The 17,956-nt window shown below is 40.4% G+C and overlaps 1 protein-coding gene across 20 annotated transcripts in view; it reads left to right on the forward strand.

Annotated features, from left to right (window-relative positions):
• Window positions 1-17,956, forward strand: part of DTNA (dystrobrevin alpha) — a 193,059-nt gene that overhangs the window by 130,533 nt on the left and 44,570 nt on the right. For 15 of the 20 annotated variants that reach the window (XM_017727416.1, XM_017727423.1, XM_017727422.1 and 12 more), the window contains 7 exons: window positions 1,719-1,804; window positions 3,226-3,380; window positions 7,593-7,698; window positions 9,722-9,888; window positions 12,362-12,486; window positions 15,637-15,645; window positions 17,066-17,146. In XM_017727416.1, coding sequence (XP_017582905.1) covers window positions 1,719-1,804; window positions 3,226-3,380; window positions 7,593-7,698; window positions 9,722-9,888; window positions 12,362-12,486; window positions 15,637-15,645; window positions 17,066-17,146 — 729 coding nt within the window. The remainder of the gene's footprint in view (window positions 1-1,718; window positions 1,805-3,225; window positions 3,381-7,592; window positions 7,699-9,721; window positions 9,889-12,361; window positions 12,487-15,636; window positions 15,646-17,065; window positions 17,147-17,956) is intronic. The other 5 variants (XM_017727417.1, XM_017727419.1, XM_017727421.1 and 2 more) reach the window with 1 other exon arrangement.

Genomic DNA, 17,956 nt, shown 5'->3' on the forward strand with positions numbered 1-17,956 from the left:
ATTCCTATGCTGTGATTTTAATCTTATGAAGCCAGTCAAAGGGAACTCAATGTAAGGAAAATGTGTGCACAAAAGTCAGCATTAAAGAACACGGTAAATATTTCTTTCTTAATTACTGTAGTAGTGGATTTATTACTTTTTGCCTGTATTTCTAGTTGATTTTCTGGCAAAAAGCAGAATTTTAAATGAGTGTAATGAATAATTAGAATTAATATTTAGAATTATGGGTTACACTGGCATAGAACTAAGTCCAATTCGATGAACTTTAAAGATTATTACCTAGTCAAGCTTAGGGAACTGACTCATTTTCTAAAGTCTGAGTGACTTGATGAGTATAGCATGAAGCATGCATCATGCATCATGCATCAATGTACGTATGTGAGATTCCCATTCATGTCTGTCTTACATGTATATGTCACTGCATTAGTCTGGTTTGGGATTAGCAGAGAGAGAGACATAGTCACAGGCTCCAGGTCTTTCCAGAATCAGTTCATACTTTAGTTCTGATCAGACACAATCTTCTTCCTTAAAATTATGAGTGACAATGAACAGAGTAATTTTAAAAATTCTGATGAAGAGCTAAATTTCTATATACTGCTGTTGCCAGTGGAGTGAGACCTTCTTTATGTAGGACATGACTGTATACTTTAAACAGGAAATCCCTTATAAACATTGTGTTCCCTGGTAGAGTAGACTGAAGATCACAGAAACTCCATTTCCAAAAACTTACACAAAACTTTTATCATCCATCTCTGTCATTAGTTCTGTCAGTAGAATTTAGAAGGAAACATGGCTGCCATTTTGCTAAGCTCAGAAATATTGGTTGTCTCTTTTTTAAAGCATGATGACATGTTCTCACTGATGTCATTAATTAATATCATTAATTCATGTGGGAAGCTATGAAGTAATGGCAAGGAGATCAGATGACGGGTAGAAGTTGCTCCAGTACAACTCTGGACTCCTACTGCCTTACAGTAAGATTCAGAGAATTCCAAGAGAAACCACATTTCACCATTTGGATGTCAAGCAAACTAACATTAAGAAGCAGATGAACTTAGGAGAGCATGTTCATTCTCATCTTTGGAAAGGGGCTGAACACTAAACTGGGGCTGATAGGTGTTTTAGGAGCTCAGTGTGCCATGCAGTGTATGAAGTCATGTTTCACTCATGCAGCTCAAATAAACCAAGATTTCTGGGATGGCAGGTGGTCACTGGGGACCGTCACGGCTGTAGCAGGACAATGAGTATCATTTAAAAGGACCTACTGGCAGGTACAGATGAAGTTTGTGCAGTGATATGAGCCCTTGCTTTTTTTTTCACTTTTGTTCCCGGTGTTGATTTTTTTCACTTACTTGCAATCTTCTAGGTCCAAAAGATTCCCAAAGCACTTGGGATAGGGAAACCATGAGGGTGATAAGTGTCTCCCAGTGCTACTGTATCACAAATAGCAGTAATAATTATCACTGTCGTGTATAATGAGATAAACAGTTTAATACTCAGCTTCATATATGTAATAAATCTGCTCTGAGGTCTTTACAGAACAGCATACTGATGTGTGTTCCCACAAAACAAACTTTCTTTTTAGAGGTCTTATTTCTCTGTATGTCAATCCACATATATTGTCCATTACAGTAAGTGATGTCAGAAAATACATTTTAGTTGAACAGATTCTTGTAAAATGGACATATAAAATATGTCTACTTTCTACTTTTGAACAGGGAAGGACATGGTAAAATTTCTGTTTTTGCTGTCAAAATGGCCTTGGCAACTCTTTGTGGAGGAAAAATCATGGACAAATTAAGATGTAAGTGATGTTTTTTACCTGTTAACAATTGTTTTTGTTGGAGAAATAACAATACAGGTAGAAAAGAGGGAATTAGAATAAGTTACTGTTTCATGACTGGGTTTGGGAGTTGCACTATGTATATCTCCAAGTAAATCCCACTAAATGTTTGGTTGAACTTCACACTGAGGTTTTTAAAGACAAATTGCATACATTGAGGTTCTTATTGGTGGATTTTTATGGTTTTTTTCCATTGGGGTTGTTGAATTCGGAATACAGACAAGTGCCTCAACATCATGAAGCATCATTTAACAATTTCTTCTGATTTTTTAATAACATCTATGTCTTCTCACACCTAGAAGAACAATACATTTATGTACTATTTATATTTTCTTTCACAGGGCATTCTTATGCCATGTATTTTGGTGAACAGATTTCTCATTTCACAGGATTTATTCCCAGTTCCCCAATAGCAAAGGCATAGTTTACTTGTAGCTGCAATGGAAGACTTTCTGTTTAGTGATTCTGCTGAGCCTTCTACCGCAGCCCAAGAAAACTGAGTTTAAAAATTGCTGTTGATTAGACAAGTAGAAATCCCAGGTGCTGATTTCGTCTTCCAGATTTGGTGCCATTTTTTAATACATTATTTCTATGTAGAAACTCAAATGCAGACTGAACTAAAGTTATAAATTATAAATTGAACACCATTTGTTCCCTAAGGTGCTTTAAGAATAGGAACTGGGTCCAGCCAGTAGAAGGCTGAAGTACAGTGATGATTTTTGGGTCAGCAGTTCCAGAGTCATGTTGTCAGAATTTTCCTTCCAGGTTCCTGGAAATGAAACAGCTGACATGACAGCCTGAAAAACAATAAATGTTCCTTAGTCAGAGATCTCCTGCTAAGCAGAGGATAATTTTAAACAAGCAGAGAACTAAGGGCTGACAAACTGACATCTCTGCAATAATAAAAGTGTGATATTTTTATACATAAAAAAATGAAGAAGAGTGAAAAGTAATGCATTTTCAAGGCCTTCAGTGCTTTGTGTGTCCAAGACAATAATAACTGACTTAATGAACCCATTGTTAAGATTTTGATTTGACATGGTAAGCTGGCAGTAGGCAAAAAGCTGATGTAGCATATCTTGTCAAATCAGAGCGTTCTTATCTGATTAAATTACTGCCTCATGCCATGCATCAGACTTTGCTTAAAAATGACCACATACAAAGAAAAAAAAAAAACAGGAATATTAATATTAAAATCAGCAAATAATTATTCTTCTTTTCTATTGAAAGAGGTCAGAATTAAACATGCAGTAATAATGGAAGTTTCCATAAGCCAAACATGTTTAGTACTTGTCTTTCAAATCAGATGATACTGAACTCAGAGCAAATCTGTAGCTCACACTGAAGCTGCTGTGTTCTTTCCTTGTCTTTTCCCCCCTCAGATATTTTCTCCATGATTTCTGACTCCAGTGGTGTGATGGTTTATGGCAGGTATGACATGTTTCTGCGTGAGGTTCTCAAGCTGCCCACCGCTGTCTTCGAGGGGCCTTCGTTTGGTTACACTGAGCAGTCAGCAAAATCCTGTTTCTCACAGCAGGTAAATGAACAGATGCAGGATCTCAGTCACCCCTCTGAGCAGGCCAAGACTCTTCCTGTCTTACACATATGTGCATATTTGCCCAGGAAACACAGGGCTGGATGAGGGGAAGGTCCACTCCACTGATTTCTGGTGTGTAGGTTTGGTGCCTTCAACAGGAAACTGGTCTCTATAGGTTCTCCATATAACCATGAAGAGAGAGGCTTAGTCAAAAAGTGATTCAGAGCAGGATCTTGACTTATACGTTCCGAAATTAGGGAACCTCCTAATTTAAGCATGTGTTATATACATACCTTTAGGTATTATATATATGTATGTATCCCAAGACATGCAGTCCTCCATTCCACTTAGTTGGTGTTGGTGTAGGCATACACAAGACTACCTTCTCCATACAAAGCTCAAGTTCCACCAAAAAGAAATCAAACTTCAGGTTTCCCCACTGATAGACACACAAGTTTAGGGGTGAGAAGAAAATCACCTTAAAACTTTTTTATAAATGGGAATCAGTATGTATTAGAAAATCCCTAGTCTCTTACCAATAATACCAGTGAGATAGGGTCAAGAAAGCAATGGATTTATCCTGAAGAAAATGCAAGATTTTTCCACAGCTCAGCAGACTCCATAGGTACACTGAGTGCAGTACATTGGCTTCAGCTAATTGGCTTCAGCTAATACATTATTGGGGCTGGTCGTCCACTTCTCCATCTGGCTGTTGCCACACATCACACTGTATAATTCCATAAATATATAGTAGGAGAATATGCTGAAACTGGCACAACGTTAGAAATAAAGTTGTATTTTCCTTCTCCTTATCCTTTCATTTGCTAACTGAATACTGTTGAACAAGTAAGTTCAATGGAGCAGGAATAGTGTCATTTTCATGCAAAATAGAGTCTCATTTTTTGTACTTTCTGTTTCATCACTAATCAATAGGCACTCCAGTCAACCAAAAGGCATGTTGGAATTCATTTATTGAATCATCTCCCAATTAATTTTAAATTGTAATGTCTGCATATGTGAAAATAGTCTTATTTCACAGAGGGAGACTTAAAACAGCACTTCTTAGGATGTTGAAGAATTGACATGGTGAAGTGACTTCTGGTAGTTTTGTGTTAAAATAATGGAAGAATACTCTTGCATGACAACAGGGCATTCAAGCTTTGCATGTTGAACATGCCGTTGATATAAATGAAAAAAGGAATTTCTTTTCCTGAAAAAATGTGATTCAGGCCTGATTTTTTATCTCCATAGCCATCAGAAATGGCACTTGCTTTGAGATTGCATCTAGCTGAGTGGACCAGATGCATTAAGGTACCTTTAGAAACAACATCTTCAAGGAGGCATTAGATGGTTTTGTTTACAAGCTCCACTTAGAGCTAACAAGAGTTAAGTGTCTGACTGATGTAGGTACACAGCAGGTTTACAAAGCTGCTGTTTTGCATCTGGAGGGTAGCTAAGTACTTTGTAAATCTAGTCTAATATTTCACTTAAATTGACTTTTATGTAGTTCTCATTACATCCTCACTAGGGATGAACCAGAGTTTTGAAATGAGATTCAAAAAACCAGATCTTTATGACACCATGATAAATGGTATTTACACTCTCAGTCACAACCAAGTCATTCTTTCACTCTCTCATGTAGCATTATCAGAAGTTGATACCTTGGAATAAGTTTGACATTCTTGCTTGTTGTTCTCACTGTGGATCACTTGTGCTTACCAGAAGCCTTTCAACCCCCTGATATATGGAGATTCTTTGATTTCAGGGAAAGAAAAAATTCTGGGAATGATCTGCTTATGGTGTCAAATCCATTTCAGTTTACATCTGAAAGGATTTTTCCTATTACAGGAATGTTTTATTATTCCCCATTGTATTAGTTTACTTGATCAAACCATGTATTTTCCTCTGCCTGTGAACCACTGCTAGATTGAAGGGCTATTCAAAGTAGAAACAACAGTGTTTCCTCATTAGCAAATTTAGGGAACAGAAATGCCAGAGCAAGTGACTTAATGTTTCAGAATACAAATCTGTGGCTCAAAAAGGAGTTTATCATCACCACTTTACCCCATAGGTAGGATTGATGTGATGTTACACTCTATTTGTATTAAACAGTATTATTATTATTGTAAAAACCACTTAAAAAAAATTTACCCCAAGCTAAAAGATAGACACTAACTTCATTTTCTTAGCACTTGTCTAAGTGTTATTCCACAAACCTAGACTCCATCTGTGTGTAGTGTATATTTAGAAAACAGCTTTCAGTTTCAACTTTCCCAGCAGCTGAAAGAAAATTGCAGGAGGAAAATGTATGGAAATTGCTTTGACGGTGTCCTTTTAAGGGACACTGCTTTTTTCTCTAATCCACAAAATCAGTGATCACCAGAGCAGTTTGGCCATAAAGCTGTCACTGAAGCTAAGTTGCCTTATTTGGTGCCAATCAGATTTTAAAGTTATAGCTGCCTTCAAAAGTCCACTGCATTGTGGAAGAGTTGTTCTTGTCTCTTCATCTGTTTGCTTGTTAGGCTGGCTCTGTGTATCCCCTCAAAAGCAGAGGGAACACCTAAGGCTACTCAACTCTGCAGTATGGGGCACTGGAAGTCCCTTCTTTTCCTGGGCTTCCTTCCACATTTTTCCCCCCTGTGCTTTCAGTTCTGCTGCAGACAACACAGACATTTGCTGGCAGCATTGGTCAGCAAAGCCATGCCAAGCATCCACAGCAGAAAAAGAAATCCACATCTCCAAAAGAAAGATCCTTTTCTGTGAGCTGATGCTTACAGCATAGGATGCCTGTTTGGGAAATGGTTCTCCACTCGCCGTGGCTGGGAAGATAATTCATACAACAAGCAGGTGGTAGTGTTTGACTGGACACTGCAGTTATTGTGGGGAAAGGTAGCATTCCAGTGAGATTTAGAGCTCATATTCTGGCTATTCCGTTCATTAAAGAATCAAGTCCATTTTCACAGTAGCCTGAGGTATTTTCTCCTAGGGACAAACATCTCTATATATTTCCAAATACCTTGCAGTATTTTCATCCCTGAGATTGTTGCAGTGTGAGATGTTTTCCATTGATCACTCAGCGTATAAGAGAAGTAACGCTTTTATTTACATCTGGTGGTAATTGTGTATAAATGGAGCACAGATACTCCATCTGGAAATCTCAGCTCTTAGAAGAATTCCACAACACACAGAGATGATACATGTCACTGCATAACTGCTGCTTAGCTTCCTCATGGGGTAACCACAGTTCTTTAGCAAGTTAAAGCAGCAGCTTATGCAATCAGATATGAAAATTTAGCCATCCCTTTGGATATGAGGATACTACTTAAATATGTATGTCTATAAAATATATCTGCATATATTCTCAGCAGGGCTCGGTATTTTTGCATCTTAAATTTTATTTAAGGAAGGCTCAGTTGCTGATTGAAAAAAACAAATGAACTAAGATTTGCGATTATTTTTTCCAGACACATTAGAAATTTAAGGCCCTAGATTGCATTTTTTAAATCAACAGGGATATCTTAGAGTTTAAATCTCTTTGAAATTTAAAGGGGCATAGATCTCTGAGTGCTTAAAGGCATGAAGAGTTTAGGAACAGTTGCAGTCCCTGAGTATATGCAAACATGACATCCCACAATCACAGCTCACCCATAACTAGTTGCCATTTCTCCTCAGACAAGCATAGTTTCTTAAATTGCAGTAACAAATGGCCTGTGCTGGTCTCTCCTTACCCTGTATTTCTTTTGGATTTGTACTCCCTTTCCAGTATTTTCCTTCATTTTCTTTTTTTGGAGTACCATCAGCAGTGATTTTTCATTTGAAAATTGGTCATACACAGTGATACCCTACATGCACTTGTACTTGTCACACAATACTCAAAACAGACAAGAACATGCAGAGTTGAATACCATCCTTAACCACAAAGCATCTTCAGGCAGTGACTCTAGAACTAGAGAGTCTGGAAGTGAGTGGGAGCTAAGTGTCTCCAATCCAGCCTTGTGAGAGTGACTGCTAGTCATCAGTTGTATCGTTGTACCAACTAAAAATAGTCTGGAAAAGCTCTGCTAGTATCACTTGTTCTTTTTAGTAAATCAGGCCTACAGAAAAACAGTGTTTGAAACTTATTCCCAAGTGTTTCTGTAGACACAAGCTAAAATAATTTTGAGATGTCTAATTACTGGTTTTTTGTGCATGTTTGTTTGCTTGCTTGAGCAGAAAAAGGTCACATTAAACACTTTCTTGGATACCCTCATGTCTGATCCCCCGCCACAGTGTCTAGTGTGGTTACCACTTCTGCATCGACTGGCAAATGTTGAAAATGGTAAGTAAAGACACGCTGCCAAAACACAGTTACAAGAATAAATTTTGGTGTGATGATTTTCACACTCTGTAGATGGTTTTGTAAAAGCTACTGTTCTGGGTTCATTGACTCCATGCGCTATTTTTACAGTGACTGGTAAAATATTTGGAGAAGTCTGTTGGTCATTCAGCCAGGAACATGGGTTAAGTTTTGCTGTGTTCAGGAGGTTAACCTGATCATGTCTCCTCCTGTGCTCTGGATAAGCAAAGAGCAATAGGACTTCATCCATTGACACACTTACATTTGGTAAACTATCAAGACCACAACTTTTATGAGCTGTGACATTTGGCATCAGAGAGGGAACAGCTTGGCAGCTTCCGTTCGTGCAGTATTCTTGGCAGGAGATGTCCAGTGCAGTGCAAAACACCAGCCAAAAGGTCCTTAGGAAGGATGTCCTCCTAAGTCTACACTGCCAGACCATATCCTCTGAAGAGGAAGTTCCATGTGGATGGTGTGCACCCATTTTTGGTGATAAAAGGAAAAGAAGGAAAAGTTGTATGTGTTCTTGTACTAAACAAATCTCTCTTCCACTGAAAGGCACCAAGGTGGGTAAGGTGATATTCCCAAGTCCTTTTTGGCTACAGAGCAACCTATCTATCCCACCTTCCCCAAGCTCTTGTCATCCATCCCTATCCCTTCCCAACTTCACAGTGTTTCCTAGCCTAGAGCAGTAACCCTTCCTGCTGCAAAATTCTGGCAAGGAATTAAACCCCTGACATATTCAGCACTGATCCAAATTCTCCCAGACTGAACCTTATGACAGAAAGGCAGAAGGTGCCTGGGAACAAGGGGATGTTCAGTACCCTGTGGTAAATTGGGTACATGCTGTACCAAGGAAAGAGAAACAGACATAGCACTATTGCCCGGAAAGTGCTTCAGAATATCTCAGTTGGTGCTTTAGAGTCCTCTTATGAGTGACTTGCATCCTTGTCAGTTTCTGCTTCTGAACAGAGAACTGGACCACACAGGTCCCTTCAATGGCCAGCTTTCCAAATCTGGGCATCCAAAGCCGAGTGTTCAACTCCACATGTAGGTACCTAAATGACACCACTTGTACAGATGAGATGGCAGTAATTAAAAAACAATAGTATGTCTAAGTACACTTGCATCCTTTCCATAGCCATACAGCTGAGTTTGACTTTTCCTCCAAGGTGCCTCACTTCAGCTCCATAAAGCATAATGAAACATTCAGCTTCTCCCAGTAGTGCAGCAGCAGTGGATTTTCCCACATACAAATTTCCTCTGTCATAGAATAGTTTGGGTTGAAAGGGACCTTAAAGATCATTCAGGTCCAACCCCCTGGCAGGGACACCTTCCGCTAGACCAGGTTGCTCAAATCCCCATCCAACCTGGTCTTGAACACTTCCAGTGATGGGTCATCCACAACTTCTCTGGCCAACCTGTTCTAGTGCTTCACCACCCTCACAGTGTATCACAGGGTATCCACAGTGGGTGAATATTAGTTTCTTCCTAATATCTAACCTAAACCTACTCTCTTTCAATTTAAAGCTGTTTCCCCTTGTCCTGTCACTACATGCCCTTGTCAGAAGTCCCTCTCCAGCTCTCTTGTAGCCCCTTCAGGTACTGGAGGGCTGCTCTAAGGACTCCCTGGAGCTTTCTCTTCTCCAGGCTGAGCAACTCTCTCAGCCTGTCTTCATAGGAGAGCCTTCATCTTCATGGCTGTTCTCTGGACTCTGTCATGTATTCTGTTAGACACTGAACACATTTTTTGCTGCTGTGAGCAGGAGGTACAGATACCAGCTCAGAAGTGAAGAAGGGTTTGGTGCCCAGTGTAGGAAGTGTTGCTCATAGCTCAGCACAGATTGCTGTATTTTCATGGGTCAGAGCTGTCAGCAGCATCCAATGCCGCAGATTGCTTTAGACAAATAAGGGAACACTCTTCAGTTCGGGGCTTTGTCCATAAAATTTTGCTAGGTGTTTCTTTGTTTTGGTTTATGGCTCACCATTTCTTTCTCCCGCACAGTCTTCCACCCCGTCGAGTGTTCCTACTGCCACAGCGAGAGCATGATGGGGTTTCGTTACCGCTGCCAGCAGTGTCACAATTACCAGCTCTGTCAGGACTGCTTCTGGAGGGGCCATGCCAGCGGTTCCCACAGCAACCAGCACCAAATGAAAGAGTACACGTCATGGGTAAGGGAAGGCTCCTGCCTCGCTGCAGACTGCTTTGCCCTCCAGCCGTCGGAGAAGCCCCCAGCCACAGCTCTGGGCAGCTGTCTGGCTCAGGGGAGCAGGAGCCAGGCTGGCGCTTTGAATTAGTGACCCTGTCTGGGAAGCTCTGGCCCTGGGAGGCATCAGGAGAGCATGGAGGTGGGAATGGTTTTTTCAGGGTGAGGATCTGGGGCGCCTGTGACGGTGTGTGCCGCGGTGAGGGCAGCGCAGGAGGGGCTGGCAGCAGGGCACCAGGCTCATGGCAGCTTCTCCCGTTCCCACAGGACTCACGGTAAAATCCTCATTGGCTTGCTCTGTTTGGCTACATGTAAATGAAATGATGAATACTTAATGCTCATTCATCAATATTTTCAGTTGAGTGGCTGCAGCATATGCGTAGCATTTGCGATGATCCTGGCACTGTAGATTTGAGCGTGGTCACAGATCCACAGCAGTGTTTACTACAGAGAAAACCTCACTTCTGTCTTTTTGTTGTTAATCGAAATAATGCAGTGTTTTTTCTAAGCTGAAAGAGAAGTATCAACAGCTGCTGGAACCTTAACCTTCTCTGAAGGGCATGAGACCTGGGGACTCAGCTCTCCATGGACTGGAGCAAAGCCCCAGTAGAACCCCTTGGTTACAGAACATCATAATAATCCTTCGGGGTTCAAATGCAGAGATCAGCAGAAAACCTAATTAATCCCAAACCTTTCAAAAGTATATTGTTTAAAAAAAAAAAAAAGAAAGTTACACATACAGCAAAAGCTCCCATTTGCACAGTACTTCGTGTTTATTTTTTAACAAAGTTCCAAAGTTTAATACTTTTAAAATGTCTGGTTTTCTGTTGATGGAACAGGCAAGGGTTAAATTTGACATTGTTTGCTCTGTATGCCAGTCATACAGCTCTGCACTGTATCCCAGCAGACCTGGATCTGTAATTGTTTTTGTGGTCCTAATTGCTGCTTGTTGCATAGACACAAATGGTTGGAGTTTAGTATCGGAATAGGAAAGTGCCCACTATGTAGCTCAAACTCCATTCTTAACAGCAATTTTTGCTATAAAATCCATTTTTTGCTGTAGCCAAGGAGCTGTAATTATAGGTAGGAAGTAATTGGAAAACTTAAGATTTCTGCTCAACGGAAGACAAAAATGTGACCACATGCCTAGTGCTTTCAAATGTTTCCTTGCCAGAAACAAATGTTTTGCTTCAAGTTTGAAGTTGCCTTTCTGTAGCATTCATTAGCATTTGTTCAAACCTAGTTTGCATTCTCCATAATGCATCAGTATCGAGCTCCACATGCAGACTGGAAGTGTTCATAGGTGCAGTGAAAATCAACTGTTCTTGATTCAGAGAGAAATTGTATTTATAATGAAAGAGAAAGAGCTTGAACTTTACATATTTAGGTTGGATTTCTCTAATAGAAACATTTCATTATGGACTTGATGACAATCATAAGTTGATGCAGGATGTGTATGCACAAATACAAAACCCTTTCTGTCAAGTTCCAGAAGGACTTCTAAATTTCAGCCTGTAGAGCTGGGTTTTGGGGAGAGGAGACAGTGTAAGGATCACTAACCCTCTTTTACTGGCAGAGAAGCCGAATCACAGAGAGCTGAGTTGAATTCCTGAGAGTCCCTCACACAGTCTAAAAGACACCCAGAGAATTCCTGAGAGTCCCTCACACAGATCTGAAAGATCTCAGAGCCCTTCCTTAGAAGGGAAGTTTACTCCTCAACTGCGTAGTCTCCAAACAAAGCAGACAATACTGATTGATTTTTTTTTTTTTAACTCCCTGGTGAAAATCATGCTTCTTGCACGGACCCTCCCCATCTTTTGGTGACAGTGACAGTACGTCAGCCTCTTTTGATGCCCTGTTGCCACAATGGCACAATTGGCACAATTCTGTGTCCCAGATTTCCCATTGTGGTCAGTGGCCAGAGGAGGTGCAAGAGAAGCTTTGTAATAGCAGCTAAACAGTACAGGTGTACAGCTAAACACTGGAGGTGAGGAGGGAAATACTAGCGAGGGAAAGAACATAGCAGCCTAGTGCCTGGCCCATGTCTAGGAGGGAAATTCAGTGTATCTATAGGGACAGGCATACTCTGATCTGTCCTCCTTGCACTCCCAAGCTGGTGAGGTACAAGCCAGCACCAGTCCAGGTGACACAAACTGTTTCTTCCTTCAACACTGCCTGAGTGCAGCATTGCAAAAAAGCCCTGGCAACTGTCCCTATAGATACACCCCCCAGCCTGCTCTAAAGGTTGCTGAAGATAAGAGTAGTCTTTCCCCAAACTTTCTGCCTTACCAGACTCTCTGCATGGGAGGGGGGCAAGGGGGATGTCAGTCCATAGGTACATGAGCTGTTAGAGCTTCCTGTTGTTTTGTGCTTCCTATAGCAGAAACAGTATGCACCTTACTTGTCCAGATTACCTCTACCTTCCTTGTTCCTCCCAGAAATCACCTGCTAAGAAGCTAACTAATGCACTTAGCAAGTCCTTAAGCTGTGCTTCCAGCCGTGAACCTTTGCACCCAATGTTCCCTGACCAGCCTGAAAAACCTCTAAACCTGGCTCATATTGTGTAAGTATCTGTGTGCTGTAGACAAAATAAGCTTTGTTGTAGGAGTTGCTTGCACCAAGTGTAGATACTATGGCTCTGAACACAGCAGGAGGCAGGTGTGGCTTGTCCAGCTCAATGCATCACAAGTGCAAATTTGCTGGCAGGGGTATTTAGTGTAATAGTGCTCTTCTGGTGTGACTTCACTTGAAAAATCAATGGGATATATACATGCAGTCAAATACTGGGACACAACACTGGAGTGTCCCCATTCTCCTCAAGAGATGTCCATGCAATTTCATGGAGTTTCAGCACTTTGGGATGTATTGATGCTGAGAACATCAGTTCTGTTGTCTAGAGACTCTAAACTTCAGTGTATCACAGGTATGTCTTGACACAAGGCACCAGAGAAAATTTTGTCAAAACGGCTGTCAGAGTTCTCACTGACTTTAGTGAAGCTGTGGCTTCACCCAACCCTGAAGAATTGTATGAGTCTGCATAAAAAGTGTGTCTTGAACTGCCAAGTCACTTGAAAAGAGTCTGTTATCCATATGTTTTGATATGTTGAGAAAGCAAGATTATTTTTTGGTATAGCAGCATGTCACTATTTTTTTTCTGCAGGAGTCAAGAAACCCAAAGCAGAAAGAAAATGTATTTGTGCAGGGGAAAGTACCACTTTGAAAGTTTCTTTTTCTAAAACATGTCCACTACCCATAGTGGCAGACACTCAGATTTTCTCATTTATCAACTTGACTTACCTTTGCTTTGCTTCTTGGGTCCTTAATAAAAAAAAGGGAAAAACCCATTGAATTCCCCATAAAATTAAGGAAAAATCAAGACATAGGTTGGAAGAAAGGTACAAAGAAATTTGTACCTTTATACTTGGAAAAAAATATTCCAAAAATACTGTCTTTAGAGTATTTCTCTTACTCTGGTGTATTTCTTAAGAAAATATCTTTCTTAAACATGTTCTCAGGGCTCCTGACTGAAGTATTTCAGGCAGCAGCTATTAGAATTGCATTTACATGCTGCATATCTGTGTTACTGGCTCCTAGAACTGTTGTAGTCTGTAAATATTATACCTATTTCCCTTTGTCCATCCTGAATATTTGTATGTAGCATCTCTAAGGGCAAGTGCACACCAGCCATTGTGGGCTGTGCAACACCTGGACAGTTCACCGAACCTGCCTGACATTTTAAGGATAAATCATGCTGATGGTCTTCCTTATGTGGTTATAGCAGAACTTCTTCAAGGTGTAAGAGAGTGCTCTGTTCTTCAGAGACAAGGTGCCTCTGACAGATACATAGTGCCAAATCCCTGTCACTCTCAATTGTCAGTAAAACACCTGCACCTCTTTATGGAAGAGTGCTGGGAGGATGTTGTTCTTTTGAAGAAATGATCCGGAGTCGGATCTGCTGAGCTCCCTCACTGCTGTGCCTGGCCCTGCTGGCAAGTCAGGGATAATTTCACAGGGCAGATTTTGGCCATCCTTGAGGGAAATGGAGAGAGACAGAGAGCTTGAAACTAAAAGAGAAGCCTCTGTTCCCTGTTGGCTGGGGGATCTTGAAGGCCTGGGGATATGTCCGAATATAAAAGATAGGGAAAATGGGCTACTGTGAATGGATTAAATGCATTTAGGCAAGGCAAGGGGAAGGTACCATAATTAAGTAGGCACTGATCCAAATCTTTGCTGTGAAATTAACACCTTTCCTTATTCCTAAATATACAGACAATTTAGAGTGATGGGAAGTGAGAACAAACCACCATCTATTCTGTTTTATGACAGTTTCTCTTTATTCATAGATTGATGGTAATATAACTTGGCAATATATGTTGGCTATAATGATGCATGAGCGAAAAACCTGTAAGTTGTGGAGGTATCATGATCTGCAGCATAATTCACACAAATTAACTGAGGGGAGAGGTATGCTACAGAACCTCATCAAGAATATCTTCTCACTGATGCAATTTTTATTTTTAAACATAAGGGAAGTTGTGAGAAACAGCTCTGGGCAGGAATCCAGGCAAAAAGGGATTTATATGTGCATTAGCTGGAAGAATTTTGGCAACAAAACAGTATCCTTTTCTTAGCTTCTGTCTTAAATGGGGACAAGTTCTCCCTGCATTACTATAGAGACTTTCCTTTTGATTATTCTTCCACCTTTGACTGGCACCAGACAGAAAGACTGCATGGGTTGTTTGTTTTACTGGTGCCACACAAAATTTTGAATTAAGCAAGAAATACATCTAAGACTTCATCTAGAGAGATAGTTATTGAGATGTCATAAACCTGATGGTAGAAACTCCCCCCACTGGTGGAAGGGTCATTTTTCCTCTCTGTACGTAAGAATAGCAACATGAAAGGAAGTCTAGACTGCAGAGATGACAAATGGCATGGCCAGTGCATCATGGAGGTATTTTTCAAATCCATTCTGCATTGGCCTGACTTCATTTCCATCTTAAGCCTATGGGAGCATTATTTTTGACATCAGTGTAAACAGGTTAGAGCAGCCTGGAGCACTTTGGAAAATTCCTCCTATTTAATTTGGTTTATTACTGTGGATATTTGTTGTGCCATAGTATGCCTTTATTACACAGCTTATTTCAGTAGCAGTAAGCGTTTTCTGTCTCCTTGAGGACAGTTAATTCAGTATCAATAGCTCACTTTTATCAGAAAGCTTAATCACTCACTTTCAGGAGTTTAAAAATAACCTCAGAAAGATATAATTTATAGTCAATAGCTGAGTTTTCCTTTGCTTTACAATAAAGTCTATTGTGCTTGTCTTACTACATCACACAATTCTGTGTGTTTGAACATCCATTTGATGTTCAAGTGGAACCTGAGGACTGTGACAGTGGAATGAGCCTTTAAGAAACTTGCCGTGGGAGAGCTCCAGTTTAGTTTAATACTATTTTCTTCTTTATAAGAATTGACAAACTAATGCTAATCACAAAACCTTAGCAAAGCCTTGGAGTTTAAAGACGTTTGTACACAAGAGTGACTTTGCTTATGTGAACAGATTCATGACCCTTTATGCATAGAGGTTCTCATGCTCTTTGCAGAGTCAGGGTCATAAGAATGGAGTAGGTCCAGTGTATTACTTAGATCATATACATATTAAACTGACAATTTAATTAATTATCTCTTTTCCATTTTATTCTGCCTGCAAAAGAGATACTTGGTGAGTATTTTTCTTCTTTAGTACACTTGTTGGAGGAAAAGCTTGGAAAAATTATGATAATCTCAGTGTTACCAAAAAGAATAACATCAAACACTTCTCTAGAAGTACATGGAAGACAAAGGACTGCTTCTCAAATTCATGACTGATCAGAACTGGAGGTTTTCATGTGGGTCTGCAGATGCAGGGTTAGGTTAAAACTATATTTTCATATAAATAAATAACACTCCACATCCTACCTCTTTCTGTTCACAGTTTTAAACTTCTCAAAATCAGTGTGGCATTATCATGCTGAGAAATTCATTTGGATTTTTCAAATACCATAGATTTGCCTGTTTTATAACAAGTCACAGGACAAAATATAAGTCATAGTTCACTTCTATGCAGAACTGGCTTTCTTGCAAATGCTTTGGTTGACCAGTTGTCTTGCACAATTGGAGCCCAGTGAATATTTTGCAGATGGCTACTATATTTTGATTTGCACATCTGCAGAATTCAAAATGCAAGATGGGTCTTCCACAGAGCCTGAAGGGAATATTAACCAATTTGAGGTCAGAATTATATGTGGCTTCAGATTCTGCTCATATGTGATGGAAAGCCCTGTGATTTTAATAACATACCTTTTAGTTGTTCCTGAGTAGATGGATCTTTTGCCCAATGTTGCATAAGAAGTCTGTTAAGAAGGGGAAATTTCTCCTTAATGGATACAGAAGGATAAAATTATACACAGATTATTTTTAAGAGTAGAGAGTAAAAGAAAGTAGAGGAAAAATCCTTCTTGTTTCATTTTTTGTAAAATCAGGAAATAAAGAATGTAATAATAAAATCATCATTACTAATGGATTCCCTTGAACGAAATACTTACTCTAAATTTTGATTTGGGGGTTTGATATACCAGCTAAAAAGCTTTGCTGTCAAAGTTTAGTTCTGCATGTATTGTCTGGGGTACACTGTGGTCACTATGTGGATGTGGTAGCACGGAGCTTAGCACTAGGGGATAGCTTCATGAAAAGATGTGTCATTTATTGGCAGTTCCCCCCTGCAGACCTCCATGCTGCCACAGAGAACTGACTGCCAGTGCTCATCCAGGCTGGTTGAAAGCAGGGACTACCCCCTGGACTGTTGCCTCTGGAAAGGAGCAATGGCATAGTGGCAATTCTGCCAAAGCAGGGAAGAAAGTCAAGCAGGTTGCTTAAAACTCACCTCAGAACACACAAAGGCATTATTTCCCTCCAGGCCTAAGTATCAATGTATTTTTATCAACTTCTTAAAACCACAGCATCTGTGATTTGGAGCTAGTGCTAGCAGAAGATGCCAGTTGCAATGTTACTTAAAACAAGCTCATTCTGTTCTGCACAAATACTCTTGCTGATGATGGGGTTTTTGGTGCAAAACTAATGCAGCTGGATATTTTGCGTTTCAGGCCCCCGCGACCTGTAACCAGCATGAACGACACACTCTTCTCCCATTCTGTTCCCTCAGGAAGTCCCTTTGCAAACAGAAGGTGAGTTCTTATCCTTATTTATGTCAAACAATTATATGATAGTGGTGGAAGTTTCGATTTTCAGTTCCCTCACAGGGGTAAAAAAAACCAAACCCTCTCACAAAGTAAAATGAGACATGAGCAGAGAAATGCCTTGGTTAATTTGGGCTGATACCCAGACATCTGAACAGAGAGCTGGAGTTAAGGTACCCCAAGCTCCCCACAGCAGAGCACTGAATTTGAGCTCTCATTTGAACCATTCTGACCCACTAAAATGTGCTCGTGTGCAACCCAGGCACCCTCCCATAGGGACAGTGGCTGGTGAAGAAGCCATTTTGTAATTTAGTGTAATAATGGGGAACACTGTGGGAATAGGAACTGGGATGTGCCACTGCCTGCTGGGAATGCCTGCGTCATACTGCAAGATACGGATGAACAAAGAGAAAGTGTCCTCATACTTGCAAGATAAAGCAAAACATCCTTTCCCCTGTTAAACCATTCTGATTTTTATTAGAGGCTACAAGGGAGAAGGAGTTGTCCAGGGAATATGGTGACTGACCCTTCAGTAAACAAGCCAGGGAAGTCTCATCAGAAACATTAATCCCAAAGAGGAGATGCTTGTTAGCTCACTGTGTACATTTTGAGTCAGTATTTTGGCTCATCCCATCAAAATATGTGTGTAGCATTTGCTGGCTGGCTGACCCAATATATGTAAGCCTACAAATGTACATAGATAAGAAGGTGGCAGGAAAATAACTTCCTGCTGTCTTAGGGAAGATGAGCAATGTGTCTTCCTTGGGTGCGCTTTATTGCTTGATTCCTGCTTTGGGC

This window comes from Corvus brachyrhynchos, unplaced genomic scaffold (genome assembly GCF_000691975.1).
Source record: "Corvus brachyrhynchos isolate BGI_N302 unplaced genomic scaffold, ASM69197v1 scaffold60, whole genome shotgun sequence".
In the NCBI taxonomy this organism is placed as follows: Eukaryota; Metazoa; Chordata; class Aves; order Passeriformes; family Corvidae; genus Corvus; species Corvus brachyrhynchos.